The 25201-nt window shown below is 43.9% G+C and overlaps 1 protein-coding gene and 1 long non-coding RNA gene across 4 annotated transcripts; one reads left to right on the top strand and one right to left on the bottom strand.

The window, feature by feature from the left end:
* Nucleotides 1-476: 476 nt before the first annotated feature.
* Nucleotides 477-6691, top strand: LOC135114751 (uncharacterized). The gene is made up of 4 exons (XR_010275659.1): nucleotides 477-523; nucleotides 3987-4081; nucleotides 6115-6313; nucleotides 6511-6691. It is a non-coding gene; the product is annotated as an uncharacterized LOC135114751 (long non-coding RNA).
* On the bottom strand, nucleotides 4635-24851 carry LOC135114742 (uncharacterized). Of its 3 annotated transcripts, XM_064030725.1 has the most exons (17): nucleotides 19914-24851; nucleotides 19285-19633; nucleotides 18791-19005; nucleotides 18084-18251; nucleotides 16570-17448; nucleotides 15859-16056; nucleotides 15523-15711; nucleotides 13614-15018; nucleotides 13185-13335; nucleotides 12841-13036; nucleotides 12319-12438; nucleotides 11882-12049; nucleotides 10999-11033; nucleotides 10245-10331; nucleotides 6491-6658; nucleotides 6145-6283; nucleotides 4635-5950 (listed from the first exon to the last, which is right to left on the bottom strand). In XM_064030725.1, the coding sequence occupies exons 1-17, from the start codon at nucleotides 24319-24321 to the stop codon at nucleotides 5571-5573; spliced, it is 9255 nt and encodes a 3084-aa protein (XP_063886795.1). In that variant the 5' UTR covers nucleotides 24322-24851; the 3' UTR covers nucleotides 4635-5570. The 3 variants fall into 3 exon arrangements, with proteins under 3 accessions (XP_063886795.1, XP_063886796.1, XP_063886797.1); XM_064030726.1 differs by lacking the exon at nucleotides 10245-10331; XM_064030727.1 differs by lacking the exon at nucleotides 16570-17448.
* Between the last annotated feature and the right edge of the window lie 350 nt (nucleotides 24852-25201).

Raw genomic sequence — 25201 nt, 5'->3', positions numbered from 1 at the left:
TGGGCGTAGGGCTGGGAGTTTACCGGAAGCAGAAGACCTACGGACCCTTCAGGAGAGCTATGAGGGACAGGTAAGGGGACGTGAGGTAGTGTTAGCATGGTAGTAATCTTGGGACGTGGCTGGGAGAAGCTGGGAGTGGTGAAGGAAGGAAAGTCGCTAGATTAAGTTACTGGGGACGTGTCTAGGCCAGTATAGGAAGGGAGTTAAACGTGTTGGCAGTTTATCCCTTGCTGTTTCTCTCTCTGTGTCTCCAGCGAAGGTACAAGGGCCAGGAGGAACGAAGGAACCCAAACTTACCTAGAAAAGTGGAGAGTAAAGGTGGAATGATAAAGTTCTTAGTGATTTATGGCATTGTGGTGATATAGCAGGGTGGAGATGAGGCTGATGGAATGGCGGTGTTGAGGTGGACAGGGAGATGGAGGACAGTTTAGGAAGGGAGGGGAGGTAGTGGGTGGTGGTTGGGGGAGCAGGACAGTGTGAAGTGTTATGTGAGAGGACAGGAAGAGGCTGGAGAAGACGGTGGGTAGGTACATCCCCACTTTGCCTTCACGTGTTCCCGAGGTTTCAAAAGCACACGCACATACACTCTTTACCTACGTCTCTCTCTCTCCTTTATACTCCTCCACACACTTACCTCTCACACAGGAGAGAGACCCAACAGTAACTTCATCTCGGACACTAACAAACCACGTTACATTCATAGCAATATCTCGTGTAATGAAAGAGAGATGGAGGAAGGAAGGATGAAAACTCTTGAAATCTTTGTTTTCCTCCTCTTCCTCCTCCGCCTCCTCCTCGAGACTTCAAATCACACTAGTCTGAATATTATGCAAATGCCAGTGTCCTCACAACCACCATCACCACCACCACCACCACCGCCACTTTATCATGAAATTGCAACACAGACTTAAAACTTTTGGAACACCTCTCATGTTGGAGTTACGTGCGCTTCGAGCTTACTGTCACCGTGTCTCCAGCAGCGCGTGGTGCGGGCGGTGAATACATGACTGGAATAATATTACAGTGTGTTTGGAAATAGAAAGCTCGTATTCTGAAATGGCGCAATGCTCTCATAGGGACAGTTTCCAAAGGCTGCATTGGTGATTAGGCAGGTTCTTTATTTCTTTATTTTTTATTTATTTTTTCCCATTGGCGAAACTACTCGTTAAACTACCTTGATGAAGCATAGCTTTACTAGAATTACTTGAACATCCTCAGTAACCTCCAACGCAGCCTTGAATGTTAAAAAGAAGTCAGAGATGCAGAAAATACTGATGAAAATCCGCCGTTAGCAAAGTATCTACCATTTTTATAATATGCTAAAACTGCCAGAATATGTTATAGGTACTACGTACTACACGCTTTTAAATTTAGTGCAAGTTTAAAATGCAGGTAATTCCCTGCCTGTCGTTCTTTTATATTTTCAGTATTCTCACAAAACTTCCAACTTTTATTGCTAACGAAACCAAGTAACCTAAAATTATTACGTTAATTAAAGTGTCACGGGAACTGGCGATACCATCAACTATTATTTCGAGGGCTGCAAGCAAGGCGAGGTCTGGGATGCAGGGACAGGAAGGCAGGAGAACGGAAGACGGGAAGACAGGGAGAGGGTAGCAGTGGCGATTCCTCTTCTGCTCCTGTCATGTTCCCTGGTTTGGCAGATACTTGTCACTTGAGGAAGGGACGTGAAGGTGGATGGGTATGTTATTAGAGGTAGTGTGTAGGAGTGTACAGAGGTGCTAGATCAATGTGTGTAGGAGTGTAAAAGGGGGTGAAAGATAAGGAATGCGTATGTTCTTGATACACGGCTCTTGAGGAAGGGACAGCGTGTGGAGTGTACCGAGATGATAGATAAGCGGGTGTAGGAGTGTAAAGGAGAGATGGTTAGATAAATAGCGTGTTTTTTTTTTTTTTTTTTTTTTTTTTTTTTTTTGAGAATGTGAAAATATAAAAGTGGGATACAAATTTACAAAGGTAGTGAAAGCGTATGAGTGTACAGAGGTGATAGATAAACCTGTATAGAAGTGTAAAGAGGAGATAGATAAGGAGTCCTTGCGTATGTTCTTGAGACTTGAGGAATTTGTGAAGGTAGAAAAATAGGGTGTAGATTTTCAAAGGTAGTGAAGGTAAGAGTGAACAGGTGTGATGGGTAAGTGTGTGGAGGAGTGTAAAGGAGAGATAGACAGATAGAAAAAGTGCATGTGTGTGTGTGTGTGTGTGCTCGTGAAACTTCAGGAACACGTGAATGCAAAGTGGGATGTAGATTTACAAAGGATTACAGAGAAATACCAAACAGCAACAGACCTTTAGGCCCTTGCAAGGTTGTTTGGGAAGTATTAATTAGCTCCAGGGTAAAGAGACAAGGCAGAGTGTGTGTTCTTTTCGCAGGATTAAGTAACTTTCGCCATGTTTCGTCTTTCATGTTTTCTTTTATTTATTTGTATTTTTTTATTTATTATTTAGTTTATTTATTTATATCTTTATTTAGATTTTTTATTTATTTGTATTTTTTTATATATTTATTTATTTATTTATTTATTTATTTATTTTATTTATTTATTTATTATTTTTTTTTTTTTTGAGTGGGAGGATGGGATGGGGAGCGAATCGTAACTACCATTTTTATCAGTATTTTCATCACTTCAATTTTCGATGTTAGTCACGACCCTCCGTTTTCTGTTCCCGAGTCGTTACACTACTTCGATCTCTAGAGTCGAGACATTGTTTCGTTTCATTTCATTTCGAGTCATTTCGTTTTATTTATTCAATTTTCAATCCTTCGTTTAATCTTAATACATCATCCTCAATTTTCTATTCAAGAGCCGCGATGCTGCGACTTTTTCTGTTTTTACAGTCCCCTGACCCTCCCTTCTTCCTTCTTCCCTCCCTTCCTCTTCCGCCCTTCCTCCCTTTCCCCTCCACAAGTTCCCCACTCTTAACTCTCGGCGTGGATAAAAGAGGTTATGATAATTAGGCTTTGAGTTCGATAGTTTTGATAATGTTTTTGGTTCACTACTATCACATTTTTAACACCGTCACCCTTTTAAAAACATTCAAAGTGATAATTTGGGCCTTTAAGCGTCGTGTTTCCTGCAGCCCAGCAAAGCGTGAGGACTTGTTACGATGATCTGAAACGAATCCGCATTCTAATTTACCTCGTCCATTGTTACGTTGATTGTTTTATTTCCTGTAATGATCGAGGTGGTGTTTGTCGCGCCATAAATGCATTAAGCGCTGTGATTGGTCCCCTGTCCCCCTCTAGTATCTACCTCCCTGGCTTCCCTCGTGTGTTTGGGGGCGAGGACTCTTTTTCTCTCTCTCTCTCTCTCTCTCTCTCTCTCTCTCTCTCTCTCTCTCTCTCTCTCTCTCTCTCTCTCTCTCTCTCATAATGTAACTGCGTAGTGATGTTTGTAAGGACGTTTTGTCTTTTACGTAATTCATAATAGAAGGAAGGAATTTTATCTACGTAGTGTGAGGTCCTTTGGTAGGGCGATAAAAAGAAACATTATTTTCTCATCTAAGTAATGATGTAACTGCTTAGTGATGTTTATATGACGTTTCCTCTTAAATAGTGTTAGAAATTTTGAATCGTAACAGTGACTCGTCAACGTTATGAGAGTAAAGTTGAGGGTTATACAGAGAGGCATTATTTTCACCTCTGTAATGTAACTGCATAGTGATGTTTATTAGAAAATTTCTCTGAAGTAGTTCATTGTTATAGGTGGAAAGTACGAATCTTAGATAAACGCATTCCAGATTGATAATGATTAAACTCTGCGCGTTATTATTTTTCATATCCAGTATTATTCATTGTAGTTTTCATGAGTTACTTTCATGAATGACACAACTTGAAATACCAATTTGTTCATTTTTTTTTACTGGTATATGAAAGTGTTATAAGAAGTTAACAGAGTATATAGTGAAGCAAAGGAAGACTAGTATATGTACATGTATTTGTGTATTGATATTTATACATTTTACAGACCTGATGGCGCCGGGCGGTGGTGTCCTTCGCTTGTATCGAGTCTTAACCACTGCTGCTCCTCCACTTGTACACGCACACTGGTTCTGGGTATAGGTGAGGCAGCTTATTTCAATATATCTCTTCCTTATATTGAGATTTTCCTTTTTCACAAATCAGCAATCATCATTATAGCATAGTTACGTTAATAATGAGTCATTGTTTTGTCTATAGTATATCAGGCCAGCAATCTCACTTGGGTTGGCTCTGACAAAACACCATCCACTTTTACACCCATCCCATCATTCACACCCTTAGCCCCATCAACCTCCTGGTGTTTTGTATTCTTCCTTTATCCAGTCTTTGATAATTGTACATTGTCTACTCCTTACTCATTCTACTGCTCATTATTCACTCCCGAGCCACTTTTAGGAAAAATTATTTATTTTTTGTCCATTTCTCTCTATATAAACTATTTTTTTAACCCTGTGATAGTGTTGAGGAAGAACATCTTGCTGCATGTTACGTTCAGTCTTCACTCTGCGGCAGTCATATTCCACATTTCCTCCCATTTACTCTCATTCATCAGCACCCATTACTCTCATCGCCCTTCAGCTCCTTCTATTACTCTCTCATCTCTCTAAAGTTATTAAGTAAATGAAAAAGCAGATTTATTTTGTCATGAATATTATTAACAAGGTATATAATACACAGGACAACATGAAACATGATAACCCTGATAGTTAACATAATATAACTTTTTTTAGAATACATACAATAGTCTTATAATTGTCCAAATACTTACATTTCATATGAAGGCATTTGTAGGGTTTTGATAGAAGGCAGTGTGTGTGTGTGTGTGTGTGTGTGTGTGTGTGTGTGTGTGTGTGTGTGTGTGTGTGTGTGAGACAAGCTATGAACACAACATGTATACAGGATACTTACAGTTTACTTTTATTTTATCATGGTATTGAGAACTGCCATGTACATCTTTATACAGCAAGACTGTAACCCCACACAGACTGCCTCATGTGGTACTAAGCAATGTCAACTAAGTGTATGTACACATGCATTAAAATGGCAAAGGGCCACCAGCATCCAGACATATGCTCTCTGTAAAACATACCAAAATTTGAGTTTAACATTATAAATATTTATTTGACATAAAAATGCATTGAGCACGGGTCCTAGTCTTGTATAATAAGGTCACTTTGGTCATGATCCTGTTGAGTAAAAGGACCAAATTCATTTAACACAGCTACATTAACATAAAATGAAGTCAGATTACAAAACCATCGCCTAATTTAAAAGTTTTCAAAACGAAAACTTCAACTAGGCAACACAGCAAGGGATTATGGATGAGGAGATCACATAGAACAGCCATCATTATAGAGGTGTAGCCATGAAGGTATATATGGTCCCCTACCAACACTGGAGGCACTGAGCAGAGGTGGTGGTTGGTGGTCCACGTTGCCTCCCACTGGACCTTCAGCCCCACACTTAACCTTACAACTTAAGTGTTTTTTGTGACTATCACTGCCTGATCACATATGTTTGTCTCTAAAAATGGTTGTCTTTGATCCACTGTTCTCATTATTGCATCGCCTTACGCTGGCCTGTGGTCCGGCACACGGTTCCAGTAGTAACTGTCGCTGGCCATCACTCTGGGGGAAGACTGACTTAGTGGACCATTAGGGGTGAGTGGGGGAGGGTATTGTGTAGCAGGGGAGGAGTGGAGAGGCTGAGGTCCTCTAACTGCTCCATTGTGGGGGTAAACAGGGGGGTACCCAGCAGAGGTGGTGGGCAAGGCATTATACCCCCCATGGGAGTAATAGGGAGGACCTTGGGGGCCTGAGAGGGTTTGGGGAGGGTAGGGGGGCCCCAGAGAGCCGGGAGAGGGGGGTGGCAGTGTGGCTGTTGATCTGATGTTGGTTCCTGGTGGTGGTGGCCCGACTGGCGACCCCAGACTGTTCGGGTTCATCGTGTCTGAAATTGTATAACAGGGACATTTAATATTATTGCACATGAAAATATCACAAGGAAACCACATACATCACTACCCTAGAATTTATATCACTTGTAAGTTCTTGAGTTTGAGTTTAATATTTATCTATTTTAAAATATAGGTTAAAATTTCCTTTCCATTGCAGATGACTCGAGTGGGCAGGACAGGCACTCACCCAGATGTTGGGGCAGCTTGCCACCACGCTTCACCAGCAGGGACACGCTGTTGCCACACTGCTTGATCAGTTCAATGGCGTCAGCATGTGTCATGTCCTTGGTTGACCTCCCATTGATCTCCATCAGCTGGTCTCCAACCTGGAACAAGTGGTTTACAATACTTTGCAGGCAATTCTTTAAGCTGATTTGTTCCTGAAATTTTTTTTCTTTGATATGGGAATCTCATACAACCAAGAATACTCAGTCTTCTAGCAATCCATGAAACTATAATAATAAACACTTGTAAAAAGAATGAATTATGACAATGTGAATGAAAGTCTCTAGCATTATACTAGATTGCTTTACCTTAAGTTTTCCATCCTCAGCTGCAGGACCATTCTCTGCAATTCTCAGAACAAAGAGCGGCATGTTGTGGAACTCCCGGCCACCACGGATGCTGAAGCCAAAGCCTCGTGTGCCTCGCTGCAGCTCCACGCCGTAGTACTCCCCATCCTCTCCTGCCTCACTCTCCGCCTGCACCACCACCACAACACAGGGAGAGGGAAATATGAAGCTTATACTCGGGAAAACAATGATTTACAACTTTTCTGCTGAGAGGAAAATATGAAGCCAAAACTCAGAAAAAAACAATAATTTATTACGTTTCTGCAGGAGTATTAATATATTACATTATAGGGACTATTTGCTACTTTACAACTACTTCAGATTTTTGTATTATTTCAGTTACTTAAGAAGATAAACCAGAGAGTAGTAAAACTGAAAACTTGACAACATCTACATGGAAAGGAGACAGACCATCCAGTACTCCAGACCTTCACGTTAAAGAAGTGCTAGTGCCAACCAACTCCACACATGAGAATCAACAAACTACAAAGCAAAGAAGCCAGCACCAAGAGGAAGCCCAAGCCAGGCGAGTTACTGGGGTGGTCAGTGGTCCAGCTCAGCCAGACACTCCTCACACGAGCACCTCACAGTCCTGGGAATAACTTGTCACTGTAGGCTGCTGAGGTGGGGTTGGCTGGGGCAGTGTACTATATTGCGTGTGTGTGTTTATGGTCTTGCGATTGTAGTGTTTGTGGAGGAAATGAACAGTTTCAGTAAGAGATCAAAGTAAGCTATTTTCTTCTGTTTAATACTTCTGTTTAATAATTTCTCCCTAAATATTCCTTTATTTAGGGCGTAAGTGAAAATGGTCTGAGTAGGAAGTGATAACATTCTCTCTCTCTGACTCACAGTATGTCCTGCCACAGTATATTTTATGAACCACAGTCACTCATCACAGTCTCTTGCTTCTCTCGCCTAACAGAGCCACAGATGCTCACCCTCAGCCACTGAACTCAGCATTTACTAGTTGAAGATGTAAGATGAATAAGGCAATTGTACAAGAAATACTGACATATTAGGAGAAAGTATGGGTGCAGTAGACACTTTAGGATTATTGGATGGACAGTGTAATCCCTAATCCTAAAGTGTGTACTGTATCCTTACTTTCTTCCATTATCTATATATTTTTACCATTGCCACATTAATTTGCTCATCTGTGTATCTGGTGAATTTAGAGTTGGGAGGCTGTGATGAGTGTCTGGTTTGTAAAACTGTTTGTTGTCTCTGATGGGGAAGAGAGAAAGGGAGGTTGACAGGTGTCTCATTAGTAAAATGTACTGTACATGTGTCGATCTATGAGTAGTTACAGAAGCTGAATAAACAATGCAGTTGTGTACAGGAAACAAACTATAGGAACAATGTATCCTTCAAGATTTGGGATTCAATTGTACTGTACCAACAAACTAATCTATTAATAAACTATATATGAACTGTACTGTGCCTTCCCCTGTAGGAGACTGTTCTTTCACTCTTACTGTGCTACTGGAGATTGAACATTGCCTTATAACCTCCTCACTGATTAGTCTGTTGCCTATCTGCCTGCCTCCCACGCAGCTCAGATGGTGGTGCCTCCACATGTGATTTAGTTCCCTTCATCTCCCTTATTTTATGCAATACTTGGTTTCTTGATCAATGGACAGGACAAAATTAAGGTAGAGAGAGATTCCAATTAGTTCTGCATCTGCCTGCTTCCTGAGAAGTTCCCATGATGAAAAAATAAAATTAGTTAGATTCCCAAGGAACCTTAAACCACCACCACCCCCGACTTGTCTGAATGTCTTATCATAACACACTAATAGTTATGATTGACAAAAAATTAATGATGGGAGTTGCTCACAGATGGAACTGAAAATGTTTATTCTTTGTTACATGCTGCTTCACAACCCTGATACTGTAAACAACAAAAATGGTGATAGAGAAAATTCTAAACATGGTATCATTAGATTTTAGATAAGACAAAGAATGATCATCAGCAGCTCTTTATTTCAAACTGTACATGTTATCTCATGATGCCAAGCTGCTCTCGTCTTGCACCTACCACTATTCTTATTTAAGTTATATGAAAAAAGCAGCATAAAACAATAAATATTATTAGCTCTATCTGGGAATTCAACTTGCATTATTTCATTATTTTTTGTTAATTGTAACTATTGTAACTAACATACTCTCTCCTATTTCATTATTTTTTGTTAACTATTGTAACTAACATACTCTTCTATCATGCTTCTGTCCAATGAAAAAAAAAAAAAAAATGTATTGCATAAAGTAAGGTAGAAGAAGAAAAGAGAACTTGCTCATTGTAAGGAAAGGCCACACTATCCGAGCCAAGTGGGAGACAGGCTGATTGAGCAACAGACAAATCAGTGAGGTTACAAGAGCACAGTTTAGCTTCTAGTAACAGACTATGAGTGAACGGAATATGTCACCACTAATGTAACAATTCTTGGTCCCAGTGATACGAGCTTCTCTCTCTCTCTCATCCTGTATTGATGCATGTATCTATGCTCTCTCTCCCTGTGTTGATACACGTGTACAAAAAAGAAAAATGCACAGCACTTCACTATATCCCACATCCCCTCCACCAGATGCCCAACTGTTACATGCAGAAACCCACTTGCCCTTGACTGTGCAATTGTGGCTTAGGCTTTGTACAGGCAATGCCCATTAGTTCTGTTTGTTGCTCAGGATGGAATAATCATGCACTGCATTACTCTTATGGAATCCTGAGTTATTCAACTTAAGTGCAGATTTATTCATTCATGCTGTTGTTATATTTTATAGTAATGCTCAAGTTTATAAGAAACTGTCTCTTCTGTTACTACAGATTTCAGACGTCACTCATCTCACTGGCAAGTTGTTTGTTGGTCAGCCAGATGTGAGCTAGAGGTGGTGCGACTTTCTTTGTTGTATACTGAGTTTGTTAGGTGTCAGGAACCCACACTCACCAAGTATATCATAAGATGGGAGGGTAGTTACATCTAACTTTGAGATTTTTTGTAGAGGACTATAATATGTGCAACAGAATTGCAGCTGTTATTGAGCAAGTACTCCAAAAGGAAGCCTCTTGCTTTGTTCTCACAAGTAGCCTAAAAACATGTCATTAGCCATGACTAAATGAATGCCAAAATGGCAAGTCTCATAACCTTACAACAGGTAAGTCTCTTTTCAGCCAAGATTGGCCATGGTGCCACAGTACCAGTCTGCTCAAGATGAGTAAGAGATTGTGTTTTGGTCTGAAAGAAGCAAAGTGAGCAGCATATTATAAATACACTACCAGCATATATACTCTGCTGAAGAGCTGACAGACTGCCTCCTGGTAGTAGTGCATGAGCACAATAAAACAAATGGTACAATACCAAAAAATAATTCAATGAGCCAGCGTGCAGCACCAAGCCTTTCAGATCCATCCTTAGGATGGGCGACCAGGAAGGGTTTGTCTGTCTGGCCATGAGGCAGAAGTTGAGGCTGCTACTTGTGTGGTGTGTCCTTCCTGCTACAGACTATGGGGCATTGACAACCACACTGCAGGGTGCCAGTGCCACCACCACTACACAGGGACTTGGGCACTTGTGTCACCTGACACCAACAGTAGCTGAGATTGGACCCAGGCACCAGAAGGGAGGTGAGGCAAGACCACTGGGGGGAGGTGAAGGGTGTGCCCAGGGGAGGGATGAGAGCCTAAGGGAGTGTGATGGAGGACACGGGTGTGACCCACCTTGGTGGAGGAGTGAGCTGGCAGGCCAGAGGTTTGTGGGGCCGAGACTGGTGTGGCCTGAGCCAGAATCATGGACCCCTGAGAGCTCTGCGAGGAAAGAACCAAACTAAGTCATGAGTCACTGGGCACATGTCAGTTCTTCAGCCCAGCAGGGGAACCCCAGAGTCACTAGTCAACAAACTGTATTATGCAGTGTCCCTGTCTTGCCTTCAGCAGTCTTGTATTTCAAGCATCGTAATTATTACCTACAGAGAACAGAGGAAGATCGGTGTTCTGCACATGCAGCAAAAGTGAGGCTTTCTTTTATTGAGTCTCCCTAGTAACTGTCTGGTGTGCAGGGATTATTTAGCGTCATTCCTGTGTATCTTAGTCACACTCTTAATCAGCTTCAGTCTCAGGTCAGTCAAGTCAGAATCAATGAGTCTTTTGTTCTAACAGGAAGTTTCTTCTCGTCAGAATGAAGAAGTTTTTATACTGGCAGAAAGTTACAAATCAAGTTGGTTATTTCTACTGGTTTCCTAGTTCCAGGGTCAGACTAGGCAAGAAACTTAGTGTTCTTTGTCATGCACAGCTCCTGGATACCACAACACTTCTTCATGATGTTATTAATACTTGCACCTTTGTTCACTGTCAAGGAAGGAGTTCAAACAAAGATCAAATACAAATACACAAGCAATGTTAGTTGAAAAATCAAAACCAACACACCACTTCAACACACCCAGACTCCCATGCACCTCATGCCCCCGGTACTCACCCGCTGAGAGTTGGAGGTGGTGCTCGAGGCATCATCTGTGGAGGCAAGGGCAGGATGTTACTCCAAGGCTGAAATTTTTAACTTATTTTCAACTAAATATCCAGTGCCATATGACTTTGATAGTGTGGGGCAAAGATAGAAACTTTTCAATAAATCAATCAATCCAAGGCTGAGCAAACCATCATTGCAAGTGAACACCACCTTTGAAATGCCATGTCCTATATACCTTATCCAAATTAGTTTCCTCAATTCAACTCATCATCAGAGCTTCAAAATGCTGAAGTTTCTCGCTACACACTAGGTTTTGCACTTAAGTAATAGCAGTATGCATCCTATACCTGGAAAGCAATGAATGCATAATCTATTAATTTTTCATCATAAATCTTGTTTCTGTACCACTTCAGCCCTGATTTTGACTTTCTTTCCTCCTTTTCCATAGACTAACTCAAAAGTCTTAAATTCAACTTTATTTTCTCCTTTCCCACTGACAGACTCAACAAAATCCTAAATTTAACTTTCCTTTCTCCTTTCCCACTGACTAATTCAACACAATCCTACAATTACATAACCTTCATATTAATTAAAAAGAAACATGCAAGATCTGAGTAGCCTTCCTGCTGCTTCCTTCACACTCAACATCTTCCCTTTCTCAACTTTCATATGTGCAGTATCTAACATGGTGCCAGGCCAGTACACACCCTCCCTCCTTCCCTCCCTTGCAGTTAGAAAGTATACAAGATCCAAGTGGCTTTCAATATAACTTTCCATGACAAACTGAAAAACTGACTCAACACAATCTGTCTTCACAACACTGATCAGTCACAAAACAACACAAGACAAGGCACAGGAGTCTTGACACACATGACTCAGAGCCACAACTAACCCCGTGGTGGGCCGATGGTGAGGGTGACAGAATAGCCGGACTCCTTGATGAGGTTGACAATGTGGCCATGGTGGAGAGTCTTGATGTCCACCCCATTGACGGCCAGAATCCGGTCGCCAACGTTGAGTCTTCCACATCGCTCTGCTGGGCTGCCTTCAATGATGCGGCCTGTGACAGGAGGAGTATTGCTTAGAGATGCTAAAAATAAGAGCACTTCTTTGGCAAAGGGAGCAAGGGGATGACTAAAAACAAAGGCATTTCTATAGTAAAGGGAGCTTGGGAATCACTGAAAATAAGAGCATTTCTTTGTGTACAAGAATTGTGGAGATCAGACACACATTAATTCATAAGGCTATTCATGAGTATTTGCTGTAAATTAACTAATACAGATTAACTTGTACAAATTAGTCCTTCCATGTGGGAACAGCAAGACAGACCTATAGTGGAGCCAGACTTTGTGACTGATGAGATGATGACGAATCCAAAGCCTTCATTTTCCCTCCTGGTGACGGTGATGTCGTATGGGAACTGCATCTCCAGTGAGCGGTTGTGCAGCTCTGAAAAAACAGCATAGTTATGGACCATTGCAAAGCCCTGAGCATTTTTGCTGTGATCAGCAATAATTCACAACACTAAAAACTGTGTATGAAATTTTCATGAGCATGTACAAGAATGAAGGGGATAAAAAGAATATATTTTGCAGTTTCTAATTGGTATAATGTTTGGAGGTGGCTGTAGAACAAGAAGAAATGTCTAAGAGTGGTTAGTGACTGAGAAAAGATAAACCAAATAGCAATGAAAAGGTTAACTATCTACATCATACAAAAACATAATCTGAACTGTGATGCAAAATAAGATGGTAAATGAAAGTAAGACCACAAATGAAGGTAAGACATTAAATGAAAGTAATACAGCAAATGAACTCTAATGCAAAGTAAGACAGTAAATGTTACGCTCACCAGTGGGAGTGAAGGTGCGGCGGCGCAGCGTGAGGGTGACACGGCCCTGGGCAGAGGCCCCAGCCATGAGTTCCACCACATGGCGGTGACTGGACCCCAGCACCATCTCCCCATCCACTCCAATGATCTCATCTCCGGTGGTCACGCTGCCCTCCTGATCAGCGGCACCTCCAGGCACAATGTGGCCAATGGATACCTGCAAGACAAGTATACACAGTCAACCATGGGAGTCCTGTCTTTCTATCACTTCTTGCATTGTACTAAGGAAACTGTCAGCTTTCTTGTAGCAAATGTTTACATGTACAACTTTGATTTATGAGGATGAGAAGCTGTAACTGGCATACCTGGGAGCCTTCTTCAGTGCCTCCCACTATCCTGAAGCCAAAGCCTGTGTCCTGCTTCTTCAGGACGACAGAGAACTCTGTATAGCCAAGGTTACCATTAGACCCACTCGTTGGCAGCCGCGGATTGACACTGTACCGGCCATCAGGGAATCTGAGGGTGTCATATCATGATCAATTAGGGTGTTCCTTCCTCACTCACCTGAGTGAAAATATTAATAATTACAATATCTATTCAAATTTCCTACATATCAGACATGCCTGACAATAACTTAAACTTTAACCCTTCCTTTATACCTCAAAAGTTACATTTATTGACCAACCTCATTTTTTTCAGGGTTCACTTAAATATGGTGCAGAAATCCATAGACAGGAAAGTATCTTTATAACTTTACACCTACACATGATGAGATCCATCCTGTCTGCACTCACCTGGGCATGCTGACTGGGGCTGGATGTTCGTATTCGAAGCTCGTTGATTCCTTCCTCCTGCCAAGACTATCCACCTGGTTGTTGTAGCCGGCGGAGTTGTTGTGGCCGTAGTAGGGAGGGTAGGGGTTCCTGGCGGGTGGCACCTGAGCCTGAGAGCTGTAGCCAGAGTCCTGGCGGGGAAGGTCGTAGGTGTCCTTGGTGTATTGCATGTAGCCGTATCCAGAATTGTGCTCCATGCTGGTGTTGTGGTGGTGGTTGTTGTTGTTGTTGTTATTGTTGTGGTGGTGGTGGTTGGTGTTGGTTGTGTTGTCGGTGTAGTACGGGTAGTGCCCAGAGTACCCGGGGGCGTTGTACTCCTTGGTGGGTGTCTTAGCATGGCTGCGTTTCATCTCGGCTTCATCGGCATTCTGTGCCTGCTGCTGCTGCTGGTAGTAGGGATCGGTGGGGTAGGGGTCATGGTGGTAGCCATAGCTGTTCTGCTGCAGGAGGGGACCATCTGGCCGGTACCCCTGAGACTCCCCACCCAGGTAATTCTCATAGCTGTTCTGCTCCAGGCTCACCTGACCCATCTGAGCCGTCATGTTGTTCACCTTCGTGTCGTACTGGGATTCCACCTGCCCCCCGGTGTAGGAGAATGCCCCCGGGTACGGCACATGGGTGGAGGTGGGGGGGTAAGGTGGCCGGTACTCCACACCCTCTCCCTGCCGTCCCACATCACCAGCCCCTGAGAGATCTGTCCCGCCCATCACATTCGGGGTCTTGGGGCGGTTCCGAGTGTCTACCAGGGGAGTCTTTGGCCGGTTGGGGATCACCTCCTTGGGCTGTGAGCTGTACATGTCTGCCGTTGGGGTCTTGCTCCTGAAGAGGCCGGTAGCTGCACCACTCTTCTTGGGGCTGGTGGACTGGTCCTTGCGCAGCCTAGCCTTGGATGGGGAGGCCAGGCCACCCCGCTGCACCATCACCACTGCCTCCTGCCCCTGCGCACACTCCTTCAGCACCTGCACCACCTCAGTGTGACTCATTCCTTTCACATTGATATTGTTTATGTCCACTAGAATGTCACCCTCCATCAGATTTTTGCACCTCCCACGATCAAGTATTTTCTTCACTTTCTGTCCATACACACTGTCTGTTATGGTGAACCCAAAACCATTGGTGCCCTTCACAATAGGTATAGTCAAGTACTCTGGTTTGCTCATCCCTGATGGATAGAAGTCAAGAATGTCGGGAGTGTTGTCAAAGTTTTCTGAACTGAGGAGGTCGGCACTGCCTGGCCTGGGCACCTGCTGCACTCGCTCGGGATTGCTCAAGTCTGGCATGGACTTTGCAGTGTTCATACTTTCACTGGAATTGTTCCTGGACCGTTCATAGCCCTCACCAAACACTGACTTAGAGGAGCGCGCATCTGTCAGGGTAACACCATCTTGTTACAGGGCTATACTAGGATTACAAAACTACAGCACACTGAATATTGTGTTAAATATCCCTACCACTGACCATATACATATGAATATATATATATATATATATATATATATATATATATATATATATATATATATATATATATATATATATATATATATATATATTCTGTATTTCCACCTTCCTATGACTTGAATTCCTTCAAGAGGGAGGTTTCAAGACACTTATCCACCAATTTTTGACCACTGCTTTGACCCTTTTAGGGACTGGCATTTCAGTGGGCATTTTTTTTATTAGATTTTTGTTGCCCTTGGCCAGTATCCTTCCTACATAAAAAAAAAAAAAAAAAAAAAAAAAAAAAATATATATATATATAAAGATTGTCTTAGCACATGTTGATTACCAAGACAATTTAATAACATTCAAAACAAACATCCAGTAATAGATATGACATCTTCAACCAAATGGTGACCTGCTAACTCACCAGCCGAAGTCACTGCCACTGTGGTCACAATCTCCGTGTTGGGGTCATTGGGGTCAAAGGGGAGGGGGTAGCCCCGACACACCTCCAGGTGGACTGTCCTGCCAGGATCAATGTTCTGGAACATGGTGACCACATCGGCATGGGTGTAGCCCAGCACACAAGTGTCCGCCACATACACCAGCACATCACCTGCAGGATGCAAGGTTCAGGGAAATTAAAACACCTGCAAACTGTTTCATAAAGCACGTCTGATGATGATGCATTTCCTATAATGCAATGAACCTCAAAATTATTTCACACAAGAAGCCCAAACAGTTCAAGTGGCGAGCACATTACCAGTCCTCAGCTTGCCGTCCTGCCAGGCTGGCCCATTAGGCACCACACTTTTGATCTGCAAGAACTCCTCCTCATTGTCATCGCCGCCCACAATGGTGAAGCCCAGGCCACGTGAGGACTTGACCAGGCTGGTGCGGATGAACTCCCCCTGCAGCTCTGCTGGGTTGCGGGTGAACACCACACTCTGGTTCGAGCGATCTGCAGGTTGTGGATCATTAAGTGAGTGTCCAGCCTGTTGTTACTTTCACCTTGTCCCATCTTATATGATGCACATACACAACACCGGAAATCTGTCTCATACCTCATCACTCACACGGTCAGGAAGTATAATCCCGAGGAAGTATACAATAAAATTTGTCAAGCAATACTTCCCCAGAGGCAGTAACAGTCATATGTACAACGTGCCTCAGGGTGTGGATGCGGTTAATCAGTTAGTGGTGTAAGCCCTGCCTGACTCACTTTTCACGGAGGGTTATTTAGCACATGACATTAGTGTGTTATTTGCCATTAGTCACGATTAGCATCACGGAGGACGTGAGAGACAGGTATTACTGGGACGTGCAGTGGAAGGCATGCCCCCAGTACCCTGGCACACCTGCTTACACACACAGGATAGGACACGTGTATTAGTGATTTTCTCTCTTCTTCAGCACACGAAGCGCAACATTCATTAGTGTAAGCGTCAGGCAGCCAACACTATTGGGGGAATACCTGTCTGCCTTAGGGCGACTGACGAGACTACAGGGTCCTCGGAGGGGAGGTAGAGAGGGGAGGCTGAGGGGGTGAAGGCAGTGTAGGGGTGGTAGCTGGAGTAAGATCTTTGGTGATGGATGGTGGGGTAAAGATCCTGGCCAGTGGGGCTGCTGGACAGGAAGCGAGTGAGGGAGTAAGGTCTGGGGGAGGGAAACTGTGGAGTGCTGGTGGAGAATGGAGTTGAGGCATAGTTCCAGGTGCCTCGGGGAATGAGGGACTGACCAGGACTCTGCCAGGGGCTGGATGTGCCACTAGGGGAGCTGTGGGATCTACTGTATGTGGGAGTTGGCCCCTTGGGGGAGGAGGAGGCCTGAGGTATCCTAGGGTGCAGGGAGGATGGGGCAATGGTTTGGTAGTTTGGGAAGTGAGGTTTGGCAAAGTTTGGTACAATTGTTTGATTGAAGGTTGGGTTTTTGACTTCTTGAGTCTTGAGTCCCTGACTAAGTGATGATATTTGGTTTACGTTGACATTGTTTTGTTTACTGGCAGGAATGTTTGGATCACTTGTGTATAGATTGTTTGAGGAAAGGGCAAGGTTGTTTGGCTTGGAGGTGGAAGGGCTTGGGGACAGGTTGTTGGCTCGATAGGGAGTGCCACTGGCCAGGTGGACAGGGTCCATGGGGTTTGATATCACAATATTTTGCTTGCTAAGATTTGAGTGCTTGGGAGAAACATCTGGGTGCTTGTGATTAGGAGAGAGAGAGCGGGGACGAGGGAGGGAGCTTCTTTCCACGCGGTTGTGGACCCGAATATTTGCTTGCTGCGCCTGCGCCTGCAGCTTAGAGTCTTTCCCCTCAGATGCCAAGCACGGTAAACAGGGCAGGTACACCATGAGCCCTAGAACAACCCAGAGACAACCCTCTTACAAACACGCAAGCAACTCAACTGAGCCAAATGAGATCAATGAATGATACCTTGCTTGCACAGACATGAATAGTTCCTCCTAGACACAATGGTATGGATAAATTTTAATCTAGCTCACAAAAATAACTGGTAAAATGACAACAAATAATAGGAGAGCAGTAATTGTCTCTGGACTGTTATGACAGAGACATTAATGGATGCAAACTACGAGTGGCATGCATGTCCCCTCTTAGGCCAGGAAAATTAGAGAGTTAGCACTGACGGTGAACCTCAGCAAGAACTACAGGTGAAGAGACCCAGATATGGACAGTTCCTATCAGCACACTTTGGACACAGGAGCCAAGACAGCCAGGAGGAAGATGCCATGTCAGATTCTGAGTAGACATCAAATGAATCATACAGCTTAGAACACAATGGCTCAGAGGGGCCATGCCTGCACCACTAGAAGGGAACTTATGAATATTAAAGGCAAAGTGCTCACATACTAATCCTCTCCTTGTATTAGAGCAACTCTTTAATAGACACAAGTGAGTGCAACGCTACATCAAAGGCATTGACACAACGACTCCTGCAACACTGCCAGCCTGATGATGCAACTCAAGACTCACTGTTTGCGCGCTTGTGTCCTCCACCTGGGGGTGGTGCGGTGCCTTCTGTGGTGCCTGGGCCACCACCACCACCACTGCTGCCAGTGCCGCCTGCCACCCCATCACCTGCTGATTTCTTTTGTCTGGGAAAAGTGTTGCTACCACCCTCTCCAGGACTGCTGCCCCCACCTGTGGTAAAGAGGGAATGTTGACTTATCACCCCTCACTCCCTGATGGCATGACAGAGATGGAAATAGGCAGTTGAGTTTAATACAGGGACTGCCATGTGTAGGCCTGATGGCTTCTTGCAGCTTCCATTACTTTCTTATGTTTGTATTTCATTTTTAAATTCAATGATCAAAAGTTTATATGCACCTAATAATATCTCATCTTGTATTAAATTTCATCAATGAATGTACTGAGTGAAAATGAGTTGAAAATCTTATCAATAGTGAAACTTTATTATAAGTTGTATTTCATTAAGTTATAAACAAGGATCATTGTGGGAGGACAACAGGTTCCTCAAGTCATGATGTCCACTGGTGCTAAGTTTAAAATGTTTGAAATAAACAGGGTATTGGAGTATCACACGAGAGTTAACAATCATTTAGCCTGGTGAAAGAATACATATAACAATGATCATTTATCTGCTGCTGTCGTTTACATAAAAAGTTATATAGAAAAAATGTCTACAAGAAAGAATAGTGATAGAGTCTTCCCAACCTCACCTTGGGCAGGGCTGATGGATTGCTTCTTGGCCATCATCACGGGGTTCTCGTACTGCGTCTTGCGGTTCACATGGTCGATGTAGTAAATGCCGTACTGTGGGTCATCAATCCTTTCCCACCCGAAAGGCAACTCATCCTCCCCACACTCCTCAGCGCTGCGTTTCTGTACCCGCGCTAGTCTGGGGTCCAGCCAAGATGACGTGCCCGCTATGTGACTGAAATGGGTGTGTGGTTAGTTATGAATTTATTAAATTCTCCCTTTGGACATACACATTGCCATAGAAGTTTGTAGCACGGTAGTCCACGAAATAAAGTAAAAGTCTGTCATATCACTAGCAAATAAAAACAGAGCCTCCATTACATCAGTGAAAATTAAGATTATCAAAAGCTTTCAAAACATATAATTCTTAAATATGTCACTGAAATTCAACATTAAATAAACTAAAGCAATTATTACATAAGAAAAATCATGATGTCAGGTTGCCAATACTCACTCAATGTAATAAGGTTCCCCATTCTCTGTGTAGGCTTTCTCCCAGTTGTAGGGAAGGGGCCCCAGCTCCCCTGATGTGGGCGAGTCTGGGACCTGCATCTGCATCCCAGACTCATCCCCCACCATGGAGTTGTAATGGGTGCCGGGGGAGGGGTGGGGGTGGCTGGGGACCTCGGGGGGTCCCTCGCTGCTGCTGGTGTTGGCAGCCATTGCTTCTACATTGGAACGGTTGCGCCGCCGCTTGCCCTCGGAGCTCGGGTGGGCACCAGGCAGCACTGACCCGCCGGAGGGGGTGCGGGCCAGGTGGTCGGGGGGAAGAGAGGGGGGCTTGGGGGTCCCGTAGTGGTTGCCTGCCGGGTTGATACAACACACTTCAAAAATCAGAACCTTAACAATGCTACAATTTATTTCAGTATTAGACTTCATTATGATTTACATTTGCTTTATTATGAATCTGAAGTGTGAATTATATCTTTAAACAAAAAAGTTAGTAGTTTGGATCAGTAAGTGCTTTAAGAAAGGAAGGTGTTAATGAGGATCTCTACAGCATGCACAGTAAGTTTGTCAAGATGCAATGACATGCACTAAGCAACTAAAGCATAAGTATTGGAGCAGCAAGCATGCAAATACCTTCTCTGCACCCCACACCAGATGGGGCACAGTGTCTCCACCCACTCGGCAGTGACTGGAAGCTCTCGCACTCTGAGCTGCTGTGAGAGGATAAGCTACTGGTTGCACTACTTGGACCCAGCGACTTCCGGCCCTTCAGCAGCCTCTCTATAAAGCAGTATTCACTATCTGTACTCTCATTCAGGTCTACTAGAGGCACACGCACTCGGCTTCTATTCAGACTGCTGCTGCTGCTGTTGATGACGATGTTGTTGTTGTCATCTCCAATGCTGTTCATTTTAGAGAGACGAGGGGCCTTAGTTGGCATCTCCCTGGGTGCAGCTTGTTCCTCTCCCCCCTGTGCCTCCCTACGGACGCTGAAACGAGCTGGGTTGTTCTTACTCATGAAAAGTGTCCTCTCTGGTGGGCAAGGTCTTACTGTATTGCCTTGGTCTTCATTTTGTTCCTCCTCTATCTCTGCTTTATTTTCTCGGTCTTCCTCTTTGTTGTCAGTCCTCTCATTTTCACTTTGTTGTTCTTCTATCTCTACTGCACTCTGTTCCTCCTCCTCCCATTTTTGTTCCATCCCTCCAACTTCCTCCTTACACTGAGTTGTAGGGATGTTATTATTTGTTCTGGTGTGTAATCTACTGTAATTACTTTGTTCTTCATCCTCTACATCTGCTACATTCACTTTATCCTCATCTGTCACACTTTCAATATTTACATCCTCCTCTGAGTCCTTCACATCAACTTTGTCACTCAGCTCAGAATCAATGGGAGACAAATGCTGCACTGACTGAGAATTTGCATCTTGAGGAGCCACACTAACACTAATCCCTGAAGGCAACTCAACAGCTTCCTCAATCAGTGCTTCTGTCTTTGCCAAACTTTTCATATTGTCATCATTTGCCATATCTTGAGCATTGACTGTTTTCTTTTCCACTTCATCTCCATTTCCACTAAATTCTGAGACACTAGAACACTCAGATTTCTTTAAAACCTTTATTACTTCTTGGTCAGCTAGTAAAGAGCTTTTACCTATCCTATCATCTGCATTTACTTTATCTCGGACAGTGACAGTTTTCCCTTCCTCTTTGTCTCCCTTTTCACTTGATTCTGAGACAATGGAAGGCACAGATTTCTTTGGGACCTCCACTATTTGTTGGTCAGCTGGCAGGGAGCTTTTTCTTATCCCATCATCTGCTTCTGTGGGATCTTCAACTGTGGTGGTTTTCCTCTCTTCATTTTCATCTTCACTTGATTCACTCAAGTTTTTTACTAATACTTTGTCAGCTGGTAGAGAAGTTTTCTTCTTCCTATCATCTTCATCTGTATCTTGCATTTTGATGGTTTTGTTTATCATTTCAGCCACATTTTCACTTGACTCAAAACCACCAGAAGACTCAGATTTCTGTGGAACCTCTACAGGAAGGATGTCTACTGCTTCTTGGTCAGCTGTTAGAGGATGTTTTTCTCTCTTATCATCTTCTACTGCTGTATCTTCTACTGAGATGGTTTTGCTTACCATTTCAGCCTCATTTTCACTTAATTCTGATCCACTGGAAGACTCTGAATTCTTTGGAAGCTTTGCAATTTCCAGGTCAGCTGGTAGAGAACTCTTTCCTGTCCTATCATGTTCAACTGCTGTATATTGTGTTGTGATAGTTTTGTTTATTATCTCAGCCTCACTCTGACTTGATTCAGAAACACTGGAAGACACTGATTTCTTTGGCACCTCCACTATTTCTTGATCAAATGATGGAGGTTTGTGGGAACTTATTATGTCCTTGCTACTAGACTCCTGAGGCTTCACATCCCTCCTCCTTGCTTCTCTGGACGTCAGTGGCAGGGTAGCATGTGGTGCCTTGGCCTGCACCTCTGGCTTTCTGGTGAGACTTGGCTTTGAAGGCACAATGGACTGAGAACTGCACACTTGGGGCTTTTCAAAGTTCTTTATCAAATCCCTAACAGACTTAACCTTGACTATATTTTCCTCCTGACTTGTGAATGACTGCAGGGAGAAGAATGGGTGTGTTGCTTCCCTTTTGTTTACATGTCCAGCTTTCATATCATCTTGCTCCTTGGTCTTGGATTCTTCTGTAACACTTGTGGTCATGCTGGGATTATGAACTTCTGATGGACTTTTCTTTATGTCTGTATATCCAACACTCACATCACCTTGTTCCTTAGTGTTAGATTTCTCTGTAACACTTGTTGTCATACTGGGACTAACAACTGATTTACTTTCATTTCTCTGTGTCTCATTAACCATAACTTGTTCTCTTCTGCTTGTTATTCTCAGTGTATTTTCTTTCCTGATCATACCTGAGCCTTCAGTGAATCCCTGGGGTGTTTGAGGCTGGCCATTGCTCCCTTCAAATGTTTTATTAATGCAGCAATTATCAACTACATCATAAGACTTGCCATTATCCTGAGTATCACAAGGCAAGTCTGAGATTAACTGTACACACTTGTCATTTTCTTCATCTACATTGCCTGGAGTTATGCATGAATGTTTCTCTAATTTCTCATCTTGCTTTACATTTTCATCTCTAATCTGGTGTGTCTGTCCTGAATTGTTCGTCTCAAGGCCAACAGGTATTTCCTCCTGACACACTTCATCTTTTGGTTCAATGGTAAATGGTGTATTCAGGTCATCACTGGGTACAATTCTCAGGAAGGCCTCATCAAGTGATGCATCTGTGGGAATGTCAATGCCAGCAGCACAGTCTGAAAGCTCCAGGAAAGCTTCATTTAGGATGTCACTACTGATGGAGGTGCGAACGCTAACCAATCCACTGAGGGTTTGGTTCAGACTGTTCGTTATGTCTGTATCATAAGGAGAAGCTTTTATTGTCTTCTCATGAACTTGTGCATTACTGTCCTCTAGATTTTCAGCATTTTGTATTTCCTCTGGTGACTCCTTTGTCCTATTGTTGGTTATTCTTTTTTCTGTCTTTCTTCCTTCAGCTTCTATATCCTCCTTTCTTCCTTTAGTTTCTATTCTCTCTTGTGTCTCCCTTCTCCTTTCATTGTCTATTCTCTTTTCTGTTTCCTTTCTTCCATCTCTTAATCTCTCTAGCATCTCTATTCTTCCCTCAGTGTCTATCCTGTCTTGTGTCTCTTTCCTCTCTTCAGTGTCTTTCATTATATACATGGACCACAGATCATTATCCTGTTGTGTTTCTGCAAATTTGGCACCTGAATTTATGTAATGGTCAGCATTTCCATGAAGGTCTGGCCCACTAATGACTACTGGCTCACTGTGTGTTTGTTCACCCATGACATTTGTCCCATGGCCACAAGTATCATCACTAGCCTCATTGCACTTAGTTTCATCATTTGTACTTTTCAACACTTCATTATTAGTTTGATCAACATTTGTACTTAACAAGACTTCAGAGTTCTTATTTGCAGTTTCTTGTATTTGCTTTGGTTGTGGTTGCCTCCCTGCATGCTGGTCTTGTGTGGTGGTGTGGTGGTGGTGCTCCCTGGTTGTGGTGTGAGAGACCAGCCGCACCACTGGGGGATGGAAAACGTGGGGATGTTCCCCCTGTGGCTTTGAGCTCAGCAGTTTTGTAAGTGATGAACTTCTTGGTGGAATTTTCGGCTTTTCTTTGGGAACAATTTTAACTGTGGAAGATTTATCAACAACCAAAGAAAACACTGGCTGGCAACTGTGTATAGGAGAAGCCGAGGGAGGGCTGGCCATGGCCTCTTGAGAAACATTAGGAAGGTTGGGCAGCATCCCACCACAGACACTGGAAGGGTTGGCTGGGGTCCCATCATAAGCATCAAGACTACCCACAGCTCCATCACAAGCATCAGGGGAGAATCCTCGCTCACTGCCATCACAGGATCTTGCAAAACCAGAATCAAATGCCAGATCATCCAAGTGAATGCTCGAAAACTCACTGTCAGTGCGGGATTCCATCTCCCAGATGTCCCCAAGCATGGTGGAGAGACAGGGGGTGGCTCGGGGGGTGGGGGTGAGGGCTGAGTCACTGCTCTCACTGTCACTTCCATCCCAAGAAATTTCATTCAAAATCTGCACTTGAGGCAAAACAGAATGAGGAGCCATGCTTGCTGCCTGGCCTGAGGCTGAGCTGTCACCACCAGACTCAAGACCCAGTGCTGGGAGAGACTTCTGGTCACTCTGGGGTCTCGTGTCCCATGGTTCAATAGTTTCTGGGTCAACAGACTCCTCATTGGACAACAAGGAAAGGTTGTCAACTATATCTAAGTGGCTGACATCTATTAAACTCAAATTCCCTCTTGAAATCATGCATGTCCTGTGGAGTGGAATAGGAACATGGGAAGTTGCATCTAAGTCAGTCACCCCTTGCACCACCCCTCTCCTCCTCTGTGGTGGTGAGGAGGCTAAGGAGGCTACATCTAGCATGGGATGGGCTGGAGAAGCATCCATCTCAACATGATAATACTGAGGACTAGCATCATTTACAGGATCTACTGACTCCTCATTACTGAACAAGGAAAGGTTGTCAAGGATGTAAGAATTCCTTTTGTTTGTAATGAGGAGTTCTTCTACTGAGGAAATGGAGTTTCTGAATAATGGGTTTGTTTGCGAGGTGTTTGACGGGTTGCCTCTGTACACGCTGGGGATGAGGACACCTGTGACGGTCTCTGCAGAGTCATCACTGTCCTCCTCCTGCTCGGAGAAGAGGGACTGAATATCACTACCCACCAAGGTATCACTGTCCCCATCCTCATCAGTGGTGTAGCCAAAGAAAGAGTCCAGGTCTGACTCATCATCGCACACCTCCACATCAGACAGGCTGGGGCGAGGGGGGCGGGGGCGGGGCTGTGTCAACAGGGTCTGAGCTACCAGGCTACTATAGGGAGAGGCTTTGTACTTAGCATCTACAGCAAAGGAGGATAAACTCTTGGCCTTCCTGAGGGAACCTTTACTACTACGCCGTGATAACCTCCTTCGAAAGCTACCTGTCTCCTGGGTAGCAGCAGTACCAGCCGTGCCTTCCTGTGGGATGGACGTCTGCCCTGCCTGGCCCTCGAGGTTGTGGAGGGATAGGCAGTGGCGATGGCTGCCATTGCGGATGAAGTATTCCTTTATTTCACTGGCGCTGTAAGTGCGGTTCAGATCCTTGGTGGCAGGCTTCTGTGCTGCCTTGAGGAGTCGACTTGGCAGTGTCTTGAGCTTGTCTGAGGTGAGCTTGGCAGAGTGCTGCTGCTGCTGCTTGGTAGGCAAGGAGAATGAGCGAGCCAGGTTGAGCTCACTCTCACTTGGGGTGTCAGGGTCTATGGCTGGCTCACTCTGTGGCTCGCTG

Source organism: Scylla paramamosain, chromosome 28 (assembly GCF_035594125.1).
Source record: "Scylla paramamosain isolate STU-SP2022 chromosome 28, ASM3559412v1, whole genome shotgun sequence".
NCBI lineage: Eukaryota > Metazoa > Arthropoda > Malacostraca > Decapoda > Portunidae > Scylla > Scylla paramamosain.
The sequence above is the reverse complement of the archived record's forward strand: the minus strand, read 5'-3'. Positions and strand labels throughout refer to the sequence as shown.

What these genes read in the sequence shown, in the direction of transcription:
- LOC135114742 (XM_064030725.1), bottom strand. Translation starts at nt 24,321, where the DNA reads ATGGATGCTTCTCCAGCCCATCCCATGCTAGATGTAGCCTCCTTAGCC. An exon ending in GGGGAACCTTATTACATTGA is followed by an intron (nt 19,006 to 19,284) that starts GTGAGTATTGGC and finishes CACCCATTTCAG; the next exon opens with TCACATAGCGGGCACGTCAT. An exon ending in AGTGGCAGTGACTTCGGCTG is followed by an intron (nt 15,019 to 15,522) that starts GTGAGTTAGCAG and finishes TTACCCTGACAG; the next exon opens with ATGCGCGCTCCTCTAAGTCA.